At 39.5% G+C, this 19871-nt stretch overlaps 1 protein-coding gene across 3 annotated transcripts in view; it reads right to left on the bottom strand.

Annotated features, from left to right (window-relative positions):
* The window catches only part of Jmy (junction mediating and regulatory protein, p53 cofactor), a 175499-nt gene that overhangs the window by 100879 nt on the left and 54749 nt on the right, over positions 1 to 19871 (bottom strand). For 2 of the 3 annotated variants that reach the window (XM_060377792.1, XM_060377791.1), the window contains exons 7-10: positions 19349 to 19435; positions 11304 to 11399; positions 9935 to 10526; positions 8197 to 8507 (exon numbers count right to left, since the gene is read on the bottom strand). In XM_060377792.1, coding sequence (XP_060233775.1) covers positions 8200 to 8507; positions 9935 to 10526; positions 11304 to 11399; positions 19349 to 19435 — 1083 coding nt within the window. In that variant the 3' untranslated portion in view covers positions 8197 to 8199. The remainder of the gene's footprint in view (positions 1 to 8196; positions 8508 to 9934; positions 10527 to 11303; positions 11400 to 19348; positions 19436 to 19871) is intronic. The other variant, XM_060377793.1, reaches the window with a different exon arrangement.

A 19871-nucleotide genomic window follows, 5' to 3' on the forward strand; every position in this document is an offset into this window, starting at 1 on the left:
AAAGCGTTCTCCCCCACTCAGTGCCCAGACATGAAAGTCTGGGCACATTATATGTTACACAAAATGCTGCATCCTTGACTTTCCCGTCAGACAAGACCTGGTGGGATGGGAAAAACAAACACAGAAATGCTGACCTGAGCTGCTGTATCAGAAGAACTAAGTATGCAAGGGGCAGCGAGTGGCACATTTGAGGAGTCAGCAGTGACTGCGTTGAGATATAGATGTAAAAACCAAGAGAAGCCACAGACAGGAGACACAGCAGGAGCAAGAACGATAAAGAGTGGGGTGATCTATACGTATCTACTGTGAAACAGGTCCTAGGAAGACAACCTGAGTCTCTGAATATCAGCACATTAGTTAGAAATATTGGTATCTATATTCTTCTACATTTTTGTTTTGTTTATTATTTATTACAATTTATTAATTTCGGCTATAGCCCCTCCCTCCTCTCCTCCCAGTCCCACCCTCCCTCCCTCCGTCTTCTCCCCCTAGTCCACTGATAGGGGTGGTCCTCCTCCCTTTCTATCTGACCCTAGCCTATCAGGTTTCCATCACCACTGGCTGCATCTGTGGCCTGGACTAGAAAAGATCATCCTGAGTGAGGTAACCTAGAAGCAAAAAGACACACATGGTATATAGTCACTTAGAAGTGGATACTAGCCATATAATATAGGATAAGCATACTAAAATCTGTACCCCACAAAGGTGGACCCTAGGGAAAATGCTCAATCTTCATTCAGAAGGGCAAACAGGATAGACATCAGAAGCAGGAGAGACAGGGAATAGGACAGGAGCCTACCACAGAGGGTCCTCTGAAAGACTACTGATCAAGGAATCGAAGCAGATGCTGAGACCCACAGTCAAACTTAGGGCAGAGTGCAGGGAATCTTATGAAAGAAGGAGGAGCTAGAAAGCTCCTCGAAGCAGATGCTGAGACCCACAGTCAAACTTTGGGCAGAGTGCAGGGAATCTTATGAAAGAAGGAGGAGCTCCTGGAGGTGACAGGAGCTCCACAAGGAGACCAACAGAACCAAAAAATCTGGGCACAGGGGGTCCTGCAGAGACCAATACCCTAACCAAGGACCATGCATGGAGAGAACCTAAAAACCCTGCTCAGAGATAGCCCCTAGACTGAGTCTCCAAGTGGATTCCCTAGTAAGGGGAACAGGGGCTGTTTCTGACATGAACTCAGGGCTGGCTCTTTGATCACCTCCCCCTGGGGGGTGCAGTCTTCTACATTTCTTAAAGGAAAATAAATAGCAGTGTTTTTCTATAAAGTACATTGTAGTGTAGACATATATAAACAAAATGGTTAAAAATTAGCGAATATGCACATAACAGCAATCAAGGATAACTAAATCGAGGGAAAGATAATGCACAACACATATCACAGAATGTGATTTTAGACCCTGACTGTAAAGCTTGAGACAGATGCTGAGGAAGAGGCATCAGGGAGAGAAAGCTGACAACAGTTTTCCTCTAGGCCCCAAACCAACAGGTGAAAATGCTTTCAGTGGTAATAATGATTTGAATACTTAACATTTTATTGTGCCACACTGTCAAAATTCATACGCACTTACATAGTCAAAGCAAAGTCAGGAATCCATAGTTTTTAAGACGTTCCTTAGGATCATACATGATATGTTCTTAGCATCATACATGATATGGAGTCACTGTCCACACCCTCCCATCCAAAGACAATTTTCCTGTATATATCTCTGAGAGAAAATAATTTAAAAAATAAGCTCTCCCACCCCACTATCTTGAGACAGGATCTCTCTGTAGTCTCAACTGTTCTAGAGATCACTGATCTGTAGATCAGGCTGGACGGAACTCAGAGAGATCCTCCTGCCTCTGCCTCAAGTGCTGGGATTAAAGGCGTACACCAATGCCCAGCTCAAACAAATATATATATTGTACATATCCCCTCTAGAAAGAGTGTTCCCTCTCTGGGGTTTGTCTCTTTTTGTTTTAAGATAGAGTTTTGATACGCAATCAAGGCTGGCCTCAAAGTCATGATCTTCCTGAACATTGCCTGGGTATTGCAGAACTACACAACTAACTCTAGTTAAGTCTTCCTTGTTGGGGGCTGGTCTGGTGCTATGTATTATAATGCTAATTACTGGCCCTCAAGATCTGGTTACACTCCAGACAAGCACATTCTCAAATACACTAACTGATGTTGTATAACAATTATCCCTGACTGGTTAATAAAGTTGCTGACAGCCTGGGCTAGACAAAAGAGAGGTAGGCAGGGCCTAAGTTCCAGGAGGAGAGGAAACAGAAGATGTAGCAGGAGGAGATGAAGCCGGGGAGGAGGTCAAGGTCACTGTAGGGTGACATGGGCTAGGACCCATGCTCTGAGGACTGGCCTGATGGAGCAGATCCAGCCCAAATGGGACATGTGCAAGTATTTACGGGGATTTTGGGGGGAAGCAGACAACATAGCTTAGAGGGCTGATATCTGCCCAACTCTAGTGCTTTAAAGCATATAAAATAAATTACAGCTTCTCTGTGTTAATTATTTGGGACCTAGCCAAGGTAGAGAAGCCTTCAAGAGTCTAATATCCCCCTTCTCCAACAAACTGGTGCACCAACGTGAAGCGATGGCCCCTGCCTTTCAAACTATAGTTACTGGGAGGCCCGATGAGAAGACACTACACAGTTGCCCAAATTTTGCACCTTTTATTAGACCACATGACATTTGAGGTGCAGGTCCAACTCTCAGAGAGCAGTGGCTGCGGAGGGAGGGGTCAACAGACAATGAACCCAGAGCTGGCAGAACAGCAGAGATTCACAGCACCCCATCCCCATTCTGCTTTGTACAGCAGCTCCTTGAGAAAATTTCCTGGAGATGGCAACCCAATCTGAGTCTGAGACAGGTGAAGACCAAAAACCACCCAGAAGCCCAGGACAGGGAATCAACAGCCTTCTACACTAAGCTAAGGGAATACAGAGGTTAACCACCTATATTTAAAAATGAAGGAATTCACAATGACACAGTGCATTTGAATTCTACTTGAGTTTGTCTGTCTTAGCATACAAATAATTTTTATAATTATTGCAGTTTTGTATATCCTTGGGAGACATCAAAATAACACAGACTCAGCGAAGGAAGAAACTGAGAAAAAGCTTGCTGGATGAGAGACCATAAAACAGAGATTAAAAATAGTTCCAGATGAAAAAAGTCCACAGGGACTTGAGGAAATTGCATGGCATTCCATTTAGATATTGGATAAAAAGGTTTTGCCTATAGGCCAACATGGTCAGATTAGATATTATATGTGGACTATCAAGGTTCAATTACTGGATAAAGAGCTATACACTAATTGAAAATGCAGATCCTGTTTGATGTTGCCTTGGAGCATGGTCATACAATGGCTTATGTCCTTCATCTTACAAAGAGTAGAGAGCAGAAATACATGTACCATGCCAAGGTTCATATTCAGAATTCTGATGGACTTTTGCCTTGATTTCTAGAAAGAGTGATTCTGAGGTTATACATTTATTAGAGATGGTAACTATCTTGGAGGTGCCTTTGCAAATTGGGGCTAATGGTGCTTCAGTATGTATATCCACTGAAATGCAAGGTTTTTAGACATTATAGCATGAAGTTTGTTACAAATATAACTTATAATCCTACAGGTCAAACAATTATGAATAAATCTAACAATAATTTAAAGATGGTCATAAAACAGAAAGGTACTATAGTATCTCCCCAAAATAGATTAAATAATGATTTTTAAATTTTATATTTGTTTGTTTGTTTCTGTTTTTTTTAAACAGATTTCCCTTGTAGCCCTGGCTGTCCTGGACTCACTAGACCAGGCTAGCCTCAAATTCACAGAGATCCTTTGCCTCTGCCTTCCAGAGTCCTGAGATTCAAAACTGGGATCAAAGGTGTGCACCACCATGTCCAGCTAAATAATGACTTATTGATTTTAAAATTTTTAAATGAGTCAAGTAGCACAGCTGCTAAGATACACTGGATTTTAGGAAGGACTTGCTGAATGAGATAAGCATATAAAGGCCCTAATTCCAAAATGGAAGAAAGGAGATATGTTGCCTTGGGGAGGGAATTTTATACTTATTCCAATTGGAAAAGAAAAACTATGTTCTCCATCCAAATTGATGGAAAGCAGATTTGAGAGAGGGAGGCTTCCCGAAGATTTTGGCTAAAGAGAGATCAACAATGCACAAAACTTGTTGGAGACTAGTTGAAAAATTTATGTTTTTACATTACCAATAAACCTTGTTGGCTACAGAATCCTCTTAGTACATGCCATCCTTTCATATGACATGGATAGAGATTTATATTGCAGTTTGATCACAGTCCAAACTAGCTTATATAGAAAGACAGATGTTAAAATCTTTAACTGATCTGTGTACATTCATGACTATGCAATTGCAAAACTAATGGTGCTAATGGTGCTTCAGTATGTATATCCACTGAAATGCAAGTTTTTTAGACATTATAGCATGAAATCTGTTACAAATATAACTTATAATCCTACAGGTCAAACAATTATGAATAAATCTAACAATATTTAGATTTATTACTTAAATTACTTAAGTACTTAATTAATTACTTAATTAAATCTAACAATATTTAGATGTATATTACTTGTAAGAGTTTATATGTTTACAGAACAAAAGACCAAATGAAGACGGACCTGACAAAACTCATTCTCAAGGATGCTGAGAGGCATTTATCCCAGCATCCTGCATGGTCCAGCCTCAGACCTCTTCAGTTGCTGTTCCATCAAAGCTTGCTTCCAGGATAGCTTCAAGGAAAGCTGCTGATGCCAACTGGTCCAGCCACACAGACTATTATTCCAAGCAGGATTTCACTCAAGCTTGAATTTCTCAGCATGTAGGGACTGGACAACAAATGTTAACTGCTAGCTTGCTTAACCTTTTTTCCTAATTTCCTTTGGGCCACCAAAAAGGTATCCCATGCCCCAAATCAGCAGAAAGCAATTTAAAGAAGAGTGATGTACTGTTCCAAGGCAGGGTGGGTAGGTTTTGGTCAGTCTATTGGATGATGGGTGCTTGTCATTATATAAGGACTGGTTACAAGTTATTAATGGTCTTGATCAGAGAAAAAAACCAAAATACAAGAGCTTAGACTCAGGAATTTCTCTTTTCTTTTCTCTATCTTTCTTTCTTTCTTAGGTAAGGGAAAAGGGGATGAGAAGGAAAAGAGGAAATATAGAAATATTATACAGGAATAATAGGAGAAAAGGGTATATTATTAAATCTACTCTTCAACTACGGATCTCTCACTCTCTGTTTTTCATGACAAGGTTTCTTTGTGTATACCTGACTGTCCTGGAACTCAACTCTGTAGACCAGGCTGACTTCAAAATCAGAGATTTTTGTCTCCTGAGTGCTGGGACTAAAGGCATGCACCACCACACCCAACCTCAAATATTTTTAAATTTATATGGATAACATTGATACAACTGTAAAGTTATTTTCAATACATATAATGAATCTATGTTTCAACTCTTGTATATGGTATTGGACCTTTGCAACTAATTTATAAATAGAAGGTTTACTTCCACTCCTTTACTTCCACTCCTTAAAAAGCTGCTTTACAAACTGTTTAGGATAATTAAGTAATGCAAGTTAATAGTTAGTTGATCAAACTCATGGTCACATCAGATACTAGTCTAGTTTATCACAGAAATATACATCCGAGCTCAAACACAGTGAATAGCTAAAAACAAACATTTGCCTACTCAGATATACTCTAGACAGAAAAATAATGATTATGCACTATGTAGATAATTGGTCTTCAAAAACCTCAGAGACCTACTGAATATGATATTTAAGTTTTTATTATTTTAAGGCCTTTCTGGCAACGACACTAGCTGAGACATGTCAGCTCCTGGCAGCACCCTATTTGACTTGAAAGAAGATGATGTGCATCAAAGAATCTTCATTAAGAGATGGCTTTTAATGTGGCAAGCTAGCCACTAGGCAAATAAATGGCCTATTCTCTTCTATCCAAAATAGGCAAACTTGCAGGCCAAGCTGAGTACCAAACTCTGCCAAGACAGGGTAAGCAATTCCTTCATAGTTCCTGCTTCACAAATATGTCTGGCAGATATACTTGGCCTGAAGGTTGAAGATCTTGCTCCAATGATCTAGAGGAATTCTGGCTTGTTCAGGCAGCTAGCTGCCTCTGTCATTTTTATAGCTTTGGAAGCTGCTTGCCTGTACTTCTTGCTAACTCAGATAATATTTTCTTCTCAGGCCTCTGATGCTGTTGAAGACTAAATAGTTTAGTCTTACAATTTGGCTTAAGTTGTTCAGAATTTAGAAAATGTTTTAAAATGGTATTTTAGGTCTAAATGGAATACAAGCTATGATAGAAAATAATTTGAGTACAAAACTCTAAACTCTGTAAGATAGGAGAAAGTATTCTAAGTTGGCAAACACAAATGGACTGACATTGTGAGTGTAATTATTACATGCTAGTTTTAATTGTTTTATATATGTTCTTACTGTATATACTTTATTATTGTAAGAAAAAGAGCCTCTTTAATTAGACAAAAGGGGGAAATTGTTGTGGATTGGTCTGACATTGTGTGTTCTAGTGCTAATTACTGTTCCCCAAGATCTGGTTACACCCCAGACAAGCACATTCTCACGTACACCCAGTGATGTGGTGTAACTTCACTCTCCAATGATCCCTTATTGGTTAATAAAGTTGCTGACAGTCTGGGCTGCGCAGAACAGAGTTAGGTGAGGCTTAGGTTCCTGGGCTTAGGTCTAGGACAGTCCATAAGGCAGAAGAACAGGAGAGAAGCAGAAGATATAGCAGGAGGAGAGGAAGCCCAGGAGCTGTGGGCTTCCTAGACATGAACCAGGAGCAGTCTGCTCTGAGGACTGGCCTGCCGGAGCAGACCCAGCACAAATGGAACATGTGCAAGCATTTATGGGATTATAAATCTGCCCAGCCCTAGTGCTTTAAAAGCTTATACAATAAATTATAGTGTCTTTGTGTTAATTATTTGGGAGCTAGCTGGGGTAGAGAAGTCTAATATAGAGTCTAATATAGAACATACCACACTTCCTGTTTTGCTAAATATCATGATCTAGTAGAGAACAGAATTTGAGTAGAACATGTTACACGCTCTATACATTTTGCACAAGTTATCTTATTTCAGATGAAACAGCTGCCAATCCTTAACATACAACATATACCATAATTGCTTTATTCTTTTAACATAGTGTAATTTGTGCTAGTTACTTTATAATTACTTTTTAATAAACAGCAACAGAGATTAGTGGCACATACCTTTATCCCAGCACTCAGGAAGATAGAGGCAAGTGAGAATAAGGGAGGCAAAGACTAGCCTGATCTATATATCTAGTGCCAGCCCAGCTAAAGCTACTGGTGAGACTCCACCTCAAAAACAGAGAGTAAGCAAGCAAGCAGCAGACAATGCATGTATATAACCACATACAATCTTACTGTGCATTAAGACTCCAGACATTTATATTTATCAATGTAGCTGTAACATTATTACAGAGAATGAAGGAACAAGAGCAGGATGGAAAAAATACATAGCTATAGTCTTTTAAAGGTGCTTTCTGGGACTGCAGAAATGGCTTAATGATTAAGAGCTATTGGCACCCTGCAAGAGGACCTAAGAGAGGTTCCTACCACACATGTCCTGGGATCACAACTGCCTGTAACTCCATCTTCAAAGGATCCAATGCTCTTTTCTGGTCTCTGAGGGTACCGCATGCATGTACATAAACCCCATTCAAACACACATAAATACATAATTTTAGAAACAGAAATAAAGAACAAAGCACTTTTACTGACCAGGTGTGATGCATACCATGATGGTAAGAAAATCACAAGACACTTGGGGAGGCAGAGGCAGGTGGATCTCTGTGAGTTCAAGGCCAGCCTGGTTTCCAAAGCAAGTCCAGGACAGCCAGGGCGACATAGAGAAGCCCTGTCAGTCAGAGAGACAGAGGGAGGGAGGGAGGGAAGGAAGGAGGAAGGATCACAAGGAGTTTCGGGCCACTCTGGAATCCACACATCTATTATTCATGCTGTAACTGAGCCATATACTGAAGAGGCCACAGACTCAACAAGAGATGCTGGAGTTCATTAGCCACTGTTAAAGCTGAACAGCAGACTCAACCTACTAAAGATAACTGGTCATTTACCTGCTAGTTCTCCCAGTCTGTGCAAGGCAAAGCCTCCTCCTCATCCTCTGACTCTGGGGATGCTTCTTTTATTCTTCTCAGAGCTTCATGGATGCTCCGTGTCAAAGGGTCTGTATCAGGCAGAAGTGTGAAGGATTCTCTCAAAACTTCTTTCTGAACCTTCTTCAATTTTACCCCTTTCCTTATCTGCGCCAAGATATTATTACTATCATCTTCATCAGGAAAAGGAGGCAGAGTCCGTTGTTCAACCTTTTTCAGATGAAAACTACCACGCTTCAAGGATGCTAATACCTCATCCATGGGTGAACTCACTTTGGAAAACAAAATTTAAAAAGTTAGAATTTTTGCACTTCAAATCAAACCTTGCATTGTGACACAATGCAAGCCGAGAAATGGTCTTGTGACTGGTGAGATTCCCAAAGGACCCCCATCCTGCACCCACCACCAATTCAAAGTAAGACAGTGACTGGTTATGTATTTCCTTTTCTTATGTAATACTGGAGCTGAAAGATGCCTGCGTGGGTAAAGTCCTTGCTGTGCTCAAGATGAGGATCGATGTTCCGACTCTCAACATTCATATAAAATGTGGATGCAGTGGTGCATACCTATAAGCCCAGCATGTGGGGAGATGCATGGAGACAGGTGGAGCCTGATAGGGTTAGGGTAGTGTTACTGGCTAGTTAGTCAGGCTGAAATGGTAAGTTCCAAGTTCAGTGAGAGGCTCTGTCTCAAAAAGTAAGGGAGAGAGCAACCGTGCCAGAGATTCAAGGTTGACTCTGAGGCTGGGTGGTGGTGGCACACACCTTTAATCCCAGCACTTGGGAGGCAGATCTCGGGAGGCAGCCTGGTCTACAGAGTGAGTTCTAGGACAGCCAAAATTACACATAGAAAAACTCTGTCTACCGAGAGAAGAAAAAAAAAAGGTTGACTTTGGCTCAACATGAAAAATTGAGTATATACGCAACACGTATGTATATACTTCCATACATCCCCCCCCACACAATTTAATGGCGGTTCATTTAGTTATTACACATGTAAGAGTCTATTCAGGTTGTGGAATGGAAGATTTTACAGAATGTTCTTAGATTAATATGTAATATGCAAGTTGTTCTGTATTATTTCCCCCATGCAACTCATGAATCCCTCAAAGGCAAGAAAAATGTTTCATTTTTAGAAATAGCTTTATTGATGCAAATTGGGCATGTGATACACTGCACATGTAACTTCCTGTTCTGTCTTTTTATATGAAGAACACTCTTAGGTCTTCAATACTAAACTGATTAATAGGTGATCTTCCTAATAGCTTCAGAGCCCTTCTTATCTATGATGTCACTGTCACCATCATCATCAACAGCATACGAGCTCTACCACTGACCATCACTGACCACCACCACCAGCGTACAAGCTCTACCACTAAGGTAGACTCTTTCCAGTCAGGAAAGTTACCATTCAGGTTAGAAATCAGACTTGTTTTCTTAACATAAAAGTGCTACTGAGCAAAAATGGTCAAATGTCACCTTAAAAACCTGCCTAACAGCTCAAGAGAAGGTTCATATTTGTAAACACTTGTTGCTGTGAGTTGATAAGAATTCTTCTCTGCTGTGACCTTGAACATGTTTGCTATCAAATAATGTTCAAAAATAATCTTTTAAGCTTTGCAACACAGAACTCAATGCAAAGCTCCTTCCCTGTGCTTCATGTAATGCCACACAGAGTCAGAAAGGTCCTGTTCACTCACCTCTCCTCCTCTGCAAACCTTCAGCAGTCTTTCTGAGCTTCCTCCGGGCACTGACCAGCTGGCTGCTATCAAACAGGTGTGCTGACGGGGCGCTGGCTGACTTTGGGATCCTCTTCTCATTGCTCTCCTTTTTAAGGAGATCTTTCTCCAGTGTCTCTGCAGTGGTGGTAGTGCTGTTGTCCTTTGCAACAGGAAGGGGCGGGGGTGGGGGTGGAGGAGGGAGAGGGGGAGGTGTTGGAGGAAGAGTAGGTGGGAGTGGAACTGTGATAGCAGAACATGGTTTGAGGTCATTAGAAGTCAAAAGTGAAAGTGACACAGGAGACAGTTCAGAGGTAACAGCACTGGGAGGTAACGAAGTGTCTTCAAGTTGTTCTGATGAAGTGTCTTCAAGTTGGACAAGGCTCTGGGGCTCTGCAGCCTGTGAAGACCCAAGCTGGCTTCTTTCTTCTCCTAGCTCTGATATCTCCTCCCCCTGCACTGCTGGGAGAGAGCCGTATTGCTCCTCACAGGGCACAGGGCTTGTCATGCCTTTTCTTCTCGCATGAGCCACTCGTAATCTGGTTGACTTAAGGATGACTTGCCCGGGGTACTTCTAAAATAAAGTTATTGATTGAATGAGTATATTATATTAAACTAATTTGCACACAAATAATTAGTTTTTTCTTCCTTCAACAGAATGTTATTATTTTGGCTCTTTTCTGATTTTTTCCAAGGGACAGACAGAGAGAAAAAAAAACCCCAACAACAAACAACTAGAATACCTATGCCTAAACTTTTTAATACTTTTTAAACAATTATCACCAACTCCTTTATATCTACTGACTTCCTTCTTACCTAATTAAATCAACTACTTAAAAACATCAGGTGCAGGGTGTTGTGGTGTACTTGTCTAACGTCCAAGAGACAGATGCAGGTGATGGCTATGAGTTTGAGGCTCTAGCCTGGTCTACCCAAGGATACATAGCAAGAATTAGTCATGTGACTTTAAGTCTTCAATGGGAGAAATAGTTTTATAAATACATTACTTAGTAGGAAACTATTGCTGTTTATTTTCAAAGGCTTATATATAAAAACGCTGATAACGATTTTGTGATAGAAGAGTGAAATGAAGTGCTTTTGTAGTACTGACAATAATGATTTTTTCTTAACTCAGAAGAACCTAGGTTCTTAATACTCTCTCTTCTTTACACTCCTATGGCTATGCACCAGAGGTCAAAAAAATACTAACGTCTGATTTGGCCACAGGGAAAAGAGCCAATTAAACTGCTATGGTTGGGAATAAATTTTAAACAGAAACCCTAAAATCGGAGTGTCCTACGGCTCTCTGAAGTGCCATGAAGAGTCAACCAGAAGACTGCATTTCCATTACCTGCTTAAATGTGCGGAGTCTATCCAATGTTCTCTGTCTCTCTTGGCTAACCCAGGCACTTTTTCTTTCTTCTTCATCATGGAATCTTTCTCTCTTCTGGTAAAAAGAAAAGAGTAGTTGTATTATACTGTGCTCAATTTATTCTAATTATTAACAAGGGAAAATGAAAAGAGAAGATTTTTCCCAATATATCAAACAAATCAGTCAAGAAAATGACTCAATGGACAAAATCTTTTACAATGTGAAACACTACACTTCCTATTAAGTTCACACTGGTTCATTTCTCTAAGTTAAATACTGCTTTGTCTCAGGGGTTTGGGTTCAAACAAATGTCGGCAGAAATACTTTCATATTCAGCTAACTCAAATGTAAACAACTTTTCAAATAAAACCAGCAACCACCATGTCAATATTTTTTTGTTTGGTTTGTTCTGAGACAGGGTTTCTCTGTGTAGGTTCACTGTCCCCAATGCAGAGATAAGCTTGTGTTTTTTTATTTTTAATCACACCAATTGCTTAGTGTTATATATTATGTCAGCCAGCAGTTAGAAAAAAAAAATGCTTCAGATATTATTCATGAGTCATGTGGGTTAATACCATACCTTGTAGTAAGCTATCCACACTGATGTTTGTAATTTTCTCTTTATTGCTGTATCACCTATTATATAACAAAATCTAATTTGTCAGATTATATTTTAGTTAAACAAACAAAAATACTTTTAGGTAGGCAAAGGATTATTACCTTTCTGCTTCATTTTAAAAGTTAGATTCTTGACTTCAGCAGCACACATACTATCACAGAGTAAGACAGAGCATTAGCATGGACCCTGTTCAAGGCTGACACACAAACTCATGAAGCAGTCCAGATTTAAAACAAGAAACAAAACTGGATCTGACTTCTCATAAGACTAATTTCACCTAAATATAACAGTCCTTGCTATATCTGCCTTGGATGTTTTTATCAAAGCCCAAGATAGAGGCCTTTGTTTCCTTAAAAATTTGAGAGGGGGACATACACACAGCCAAGGCCTGGTGATACACAATTATAATTACAAGGCTTGAGAAGACAAGACAGAGAGATTGTTGTGAACTTTAGTCTATCTTAAAAAAAAAACAAAAAACAAAAAACAAAACAAAAACAGTGAGCTAGGTGTGATCTATATAGATGAGAGAATATTAAAAAAAAGATAACGATAGACTATTTGGATAATATAATTTAATAACAATATTTATTTACATCTAAGCACACAAAAACATCTCAGGAAGAACCTAAAATAGTCTCCAGAGTGATAAAGGCATAAAACAAACAGAAAGTCATTGTTAGCAAACTAGAAAATAACAGGCTCATTTTTAAGGTCACTTTTTATTCCTATTTTTTTTTCAATGTATTTCTATTTTAAAACTATCTGAAAACAGAAAGTCTGGGAAGAAAATGTTAACTTTATAATATAATAAAATATAATAAACTGATATTACTCTCAAGTTGCATTTTGATGTTAATGCCAAATACAATGAAATTTTGACTGAGGAACAGCAAGCCATCTTTAGGAATTTAGTATGAAATAGTGTTTGTACAGAATAAACCTTCAATGTCTGAGAAACCACTCACCTCTACCAGTGACAGAGCTGGTCACAGAGGCTAAGAACTGTTCTCGAAATATTCTACTCCTTATCACAAGGTGAACGGAGTGAAAGTGTTAAACCGTGAATATCAGTGTGAATTACAGGCGCCTCACGCCTATAACAGCACTTGGAGGCCAAGGAGAGTGATATGCATTCTGGGTCCGTCTGGGCAAGAGAATGAAACCTTGTCTCAAAAACAAAACAGCAATTTCCAAATACAGATAGAACAGTTAATGATATCAAGGTTCCCATAGATGACAGGAAACCACATGGACCTCAACAAAGGGCAAACTGGAGTAGAGATAATGCAGTGAGCACAATACAGAGCAGGTTCAGGTTGGCCTTGTCCCATTCTAAGATAGTAAGAAAAGAAATGACACACTCTACATATAGGGACAGTGGCAACTGTGACCTGAGATTGTAAGACCCAGAACTGCTTAAGAACAGTCAATTAATACACCCCATCTTCTCCCTGCCGCTACACAGCTAAAATTTATACCCTCCCACCCAGCTGAGTCATTCAAATGAAGGAACTGTTCCAAGCCTAGTGTACACCTGGCAACCACCTGGAATATGGAAGTTGTCTTGCATTTTCCTATAATCCATATCCCATGGATTCCCAAGAGAACAGAGTAGAGAAGCTTGTAAAGAAGCAATGACTAGAGTATTCTCTGCTTAGAGAAAACCGTTTTTCTCCAGTACTGGTAGTCAGATGGCCGGAAGAAAACTGCACTGTCCAAAAGACTTGGATGGAGCTTCCACTGTGAGCCTGAATCTCTCTCTATATGTTAGTTAAAGGCATACAGAGTTCAGGAGAATGAATGAAACATACAGCTGATCTGTCAGCTGGCATTCCCAAAGTCAATCAAATCTGTCAGAATCTACAGATGGAGAGATTTCATGAAGTGTCAAGGTTGCTTGGCGAAGTACAGTATTTACAACCTAATATGCTAAGGACTGTCTCAAAGAGCTCCCACGTAAGTGGCAAGCCTGCAATGCATACCAGTTTCCTCCTTTAATATCTGGATGGCTTGGATTAAATCACTCACAATTCCAGAAAACCAACTCATCTGTGAGGGAGTTGGAGCAAGGCTGCTATATCATTACACGGAAACTGTTTTCTGTTAGTATCTGAGTAGGTGTAAATTGCCTACGTATGCTTATCCTATGGTTGCTTTGGGGGGGCGGGGGGAGGAAGGGCAGGGGATGACGAAAATGTCAGAGGAGGCTAGAGGACACCTTTTAGAATCGGTTCTTCTTTTGTAGGGTCTTAGGCACTACCTTGGGTCATCAGACTTATATGGCAAACACTTTTATCCACTGAGCCCTTGCCAGTCCAGTAATGCAGTGTTTGAGGATAGGGATTAGATACGGCACAGACAGTGTGATTGGTACACCCAGTATGGACTCCATTGGAATTTTCCTTTGCCAGTGGGTATCAACTACACACAGCTTCTTAGTTAGGGGTGGGACCCAAATCTACTTCCCTGTCAGTGCTGGGACCCCATGTGGCCTGAACCTGTGCACACCTTATACATGTTAATCTCTGTGAGTTATAAGCTATCAGTCCTGTATCTGGAGGACAATTTCCTTTGAGTAATCCAGTACCTCTGGCTCTTAGAATCTTTCCATTTTCTCTTCCACAAAGATAGATTCCTAAATCTTGAGGGGAGGGGTGTGATGAAGACATCACATTTAGGACACAGCGTTCCAAAGTCTCTGCACACTGTCTAGCTGTGGGTCTCTGTGTTAATATCCATTTACCACAAAAAGAAGCTTCTCTGATCAGGGTTAACAAAGGCAGCCTGGTGTGGTTTTAAATTTTTGAGACAGTTTTATTAGGTTGCCATGGCTAAAGCAAAATCTGGCCTTAAACTTAGAATCCTTTCGTCTTAGCTTCCTGAGTGCTTAAGATTACTGGCATAGGCCACCATACCCAGCTTACACGTTTTTGTTTTGTTTTTAAGACAGAGTCTTTCTCTGTGAGTTCAAGGCCAGTTTGGTTTACAAAGTGAGTCCAGGACAGTCAAGGCTACACAGAGAAACCCTGTCTTGAAACCTCTCTCCTCCCAAACAGATAGTCTATGTGGCCCCTGCTAGCCTCAATTTTCCAGCGATCTTCCTGCTTTTTTTGGCCAAGTGCTACGATTATAGTTGTGTACCATCATGTCTGTAAGGGATGTTTTTAATTGGAAAAGTGTTCTGACCACATTTTTCTTATTTACTAATTTGTTCAGGGGTGGTAGTAGTCAGAAAGTAAACACCATGCTTTCTTTGTTTTTTGAGTTAATATCAGGTTTAAACTACTTCAGACCTGCATATTTAATTCACGTGGTTTCTATGGATAACTGTTAAGACAATAAAGTTAATCTATTAGAAGTTATATTTTAAACAAGATATTACCCAAGGAATCACAACAAATATAATTTAAGTTTCAAAATGGGCCTTGAGAGACACTAATCATATGTAGTCTAAGGCTTTAGGCACGCACAACCTGTAGCTTGCTTATCAGCCACAGCATGCAGCAGGCAGCAGGCAGCAAGCAGCTGCATACAGCCAAGAGCAGCTTTGAATAATGTGCAGGCAAAAATGTAAACTTACAGCAGTATGAGATTAGGGAGATTGCATGTTTCTGAGTGTGAATTTTTTAAAGGTAATTCAAAATGAACATGTCTGGTGCCAAACCCATTTCCCTGAGCTATAAATATTTTAGAATGACATACTTTGTTACTGTCACATCAGGTATTCTATTTGATGCTGATATTTGGCCAAATTTTAAGATTAACATTTATCTTGGACATTTTTGTAAATTTTTTTTTCTTTATTTTATTTCTTTGTCCTCACAAAATTCTTTGGGGAACAAAGTAATTATTTCATCTACCAAAATACTGGCATTTGTTATCAGAAACCAGAACAATCATTTAAAAAGAAACAAACTTAAGAGAAGAAAGTCAGGAACTAAGCTAATACTCCACGTACACATGAGAGTAGGATGCAACCCTCACTGCCCATCTGATCCCTTGTCTAACTACACACAGCACTTTCTGACCCACAGACATAAAAACAAAAAGCAAAAGGTCATTAATCAATTTGCTATTTCTAGCTTCTAGGAGAAAAACAGCCATACAGTATAAGGATTAAGTAACTAATTTCCTGTTTAATCAACTAAACTGTGCCAAATTAGCTTAAAGAACTAGAGATGAATTGAAGTTCACTGACCCTTAAGAGTAATGCCAAAGAAAGAAAAGAACCTTTAAAATAAGCAAGTAGAAATGGCCATCCTAGCATTTTTTGGTATCCAATTATCTATAAGCAACTTGTGTTGAGTAAACATAGATATATCAAAATGCACTGCGCCAGGAGAACTCACTGTATGCTGGTATGATACAGTGCATGTAGGAAGAAAGGGAATTCCCAATAGAGCTCACAGAAACTAGTTACTCACAGCAATCAGGAAATATAGGGCAGCAGTAACCCCTCAGCATCACAAGTATGACATCACATCTAAAGAGAAGAAGCAAGAGCTTTCTGCAATTAGAAAAGGTCAAATGTGTTCATCTCATCCATCCTTTCTTATAACATAGAAGCCCTAGCCGATGCAATAATAAAGTTACACACACTGGCAAGATGTAAAACTATGTAGAAAGCTATGTAGAAAGAAGACAAGAAATCAACATTAAAATAATAATGGAATAAGCCATTACAGCACAGACCACTATATATAAACAATTCCTGGTGCATCAAGTAGAATTTGAAATTAAATACAAAATACTACTAATCTCCACAAAGACAATATCTACTACTATATTACAAGATTTAAATGTGGAAAACTATAAAATTCTGATAATACAGTCCATGTTTGTATACAGCAAAACTCAATAAAAATAGATTGTTTCTTCTCAATTTGATCTAGAGGTTCAATACAGTCCCAATCCAAACCTTGCAAATTATCTTGCAGGGCTTTAAAGTTTAGACAAACTCCAAGAAAAAGACCTGGGTTAATAAAATAGTCTCCAAAGAGACCCAGGGAGACAAAAATCATCTGAGCTTTGACTAAAGGGCAAATGCAATGCTGTAGAACACAGTTTGTTAATAAGCAAATGGACAAATGAAGGTACTGACCTTAGACTTTCCACAAATTGTAATTCAAAACAGGTCAGAGACCTAACTGTAAAATGCAAAGCATAAAACCCCTACAGTATTTAAAATAAGAGATACATCATGGTATGAAAAACAACAATAGGGGCTGGACAGATGGCTCGGTGGTTAAGAGCACTGGCTGCTCTTCCAAAGGACCTAGGTTCAAGTCCCAGCCCCAACTTGGGAGCTCACAAATGCCTGTAACTCTAGTTCTAAAACTTCCAACACCCTCACACAGACAAAACACACATGAAGGCAAAAGACCAATGCATGTGAAATAAAAATAAAGAAATTAAAGAAAAAAAAAAAAAAGGAAAACCCACTAAGGCATTGGATTTTGCTCAAAGTAAAATCTCTGCCAAGGGCTATTTGACCTCCCCACCCCCCCAAGGGAGGAGCAGTCCTGCTAGGCTACATGCTAGGCTACAGAGGAGGACTTTGCAGCCAGTCCTGAAGATACCTGATAAAACAGGGTCAGATGAAAGGGGAGAAAGTCCTACTCAATCAGTGGACTTGGAAAGGGGCATGGAGGAGATGAGGGTTTGGGAAGGAATGAGGGAGTGGGATACAGCGTTAATAAAACGTAACTAAAAAAAAAAAATAAATAAAATAAAAAAATTAAAAAAAAATCTCTGCCAAGGACACTGTTTAGAGAACAAAAGGATCACTAATATACTGGAGAAATATTTCCAAAGACACCTGCTAAAGGACTCTTAGAACTCAACAGTAAGAAAAGAAAAGTTCAATTCAAAAATGAACAACTTTTAAGTCAGAGTGGTTGTACATGCCTATAATCAGGGAGGTAGAGGCAGGAGGTTCAGCTACATAGCAACTTTAAGGTCATGTTCTACATGAAATCCTATAAAAAGAAAAACCACTCAAGGGCTGGAGAGATGGTTCAGTCATTAAGAGCACTGACTGTTCTTCAAGAAGACCCAGTTTCAATTTCCATACCCACATGGCAGCTCATAGCTTTCTATAACTCCTGTCTAGGGGACCTAATAACCTTATACAGACAGGCATGCAGGCAAAACACCAAAGCACATAAAATGCAAATAAGTACATTAAAAAAAAAGAAAGATATAGAGCTTCCAGAGGTCCTGAGTTCAATTCCCAGCAACCACATAGTGGCTCACAATCATCTGTAATGGGATCTGATGTTCTCTTCTGGCATGTAGGTGTATATGCAGGTAGAGCATTGTATACATAAAATAGATATAAAAAATAAAAAGAAAGGAAGAAAGAAAAAACAAAGACACCCAAAAAGATAAACAAAGAAATACTTCCAAAGACATCTGAGAAAAGTTCAACTCAAAAGTGAACAACTTTTAAGTCAGAGTGGTTGTACATGCCTATAATTCGGGAGGTGGAAGCAGGACACACTCCTGTACCCCCAGCATTCAAGGAGGCAGAGGTAGGAGGATCTCTGTGAGTTCAAGGGAAACCTGGTCAACCAAGGCTACACACAGAAACTCTGTCTTGAGGAAAAAGAAAAAAATCTGAAAACAGTAAGTTTAATGTAATAATGAAACACACAGCAAATAAAATGGATTTTTATAGAAAATTAAAAAAAAAAAGATAAACAAAAAACCTAAGCAAGGAATCTGAGAAGGCACTTTACACATGCAGATGAGCATAGAATCCATGCTTAACACCATGTTATTTCGGGTGTTAACTTAGACTACTGTACCTATGAGAACAGCTGTTACTATAACATCAGTGAAAAGCTGGGAAGGATGGGACAGCATAGAGCTCTCATTCATTGCTTCGGTAAGTACATCCTAGCACTTTGTAGGACAGCTTGGCAGTTTCTTAGTAAAATCTTATCCCAGTGTCCAACGACAAAAACATTCAGTTTGCATTATGAAGTGAAATGCGTCCACTTGAACATGCTACGCGCGTGCATTCCAAGCACACATACGGCAGTGAAGTAATGTCTGACTCTACAGTCCCAGATTCATATCGCTTTACACCTTATTGCACAACACCGGAAAGAATTTGACACGAGCAACAGACTGTGGACAGCAATAAGGTGCCAACACTGACCTACTGACTGTAACACGTGTTGACCTTGTGCTAACAGAAATCTGGAGGTGCAGCTGGGGGTGGCACACAGGAACTCTCACACTTAACATTCATTTCTGCCTAAAATTTATCATTCCCTCATTCATTCAAACATAAATATTCATAGCTGCTAACATCCAGTTACATAATCTTCATACTCTAGATGTTTGCCCCTTTCTAGACACAAGTAAGATTTTGTTCCAAATCTCCAGTACTTACTAGTTGTACTGTGTGATGGGTTCTATATTCATCTTCACTCTGAAAACGCTGTTGGAACTTTTCATTGTGTTTTGCAATACAAACTTCCTAGAAAAAGTAAAATGTATTTTAATTAAAGTGAGACTTAGAAAGACCACAGCAATGTTTACCTGACTCATTTTAATCAGAAGCACAAGAGCTAAGAGGACTAGTTTCTCTTTCCTTTACTGCAGACCACTAAAACCTACTCTTTCTATGTCTCTGAAGAGTCAGAACTGGTCACATTAAGAGCAGCTGTACCTCAATTCACTCTCTCAACATCCCAACCTCACTAAGTAAAGCTCACTAAGCAGGGCTACAGATACTGACGGCTTTCAGTAGAACCTCTCCTTTAAATGCACTGCATGGGATCCTGTAGCCATCCTTAGCTAGAGCACAACCATTCAAACATATGTAAGAGGGCAACTCTAAGAAAAATACAAATGGTTAATGTAAGGGCTGAGAATACGTAATGGCTATTAGTCTTAAAAATGAGTGAGGGGAC

Source organism: Meriones unguiculatus, chromosome 2 (assembly GCF_030254825.1).
Source record: "Meriones unguiculatus strain TT.TT164.6M chromosome 2, Bangor_MerUng_6.1, whole genome shotgun sequence".
In the NCBI taxonomy this organism is placed as follows: Eukaryota; Metazoa; Chordata; class Mammalia; order Rodentia; family Muridae; genus Meriones; species Meriones unguiculatus.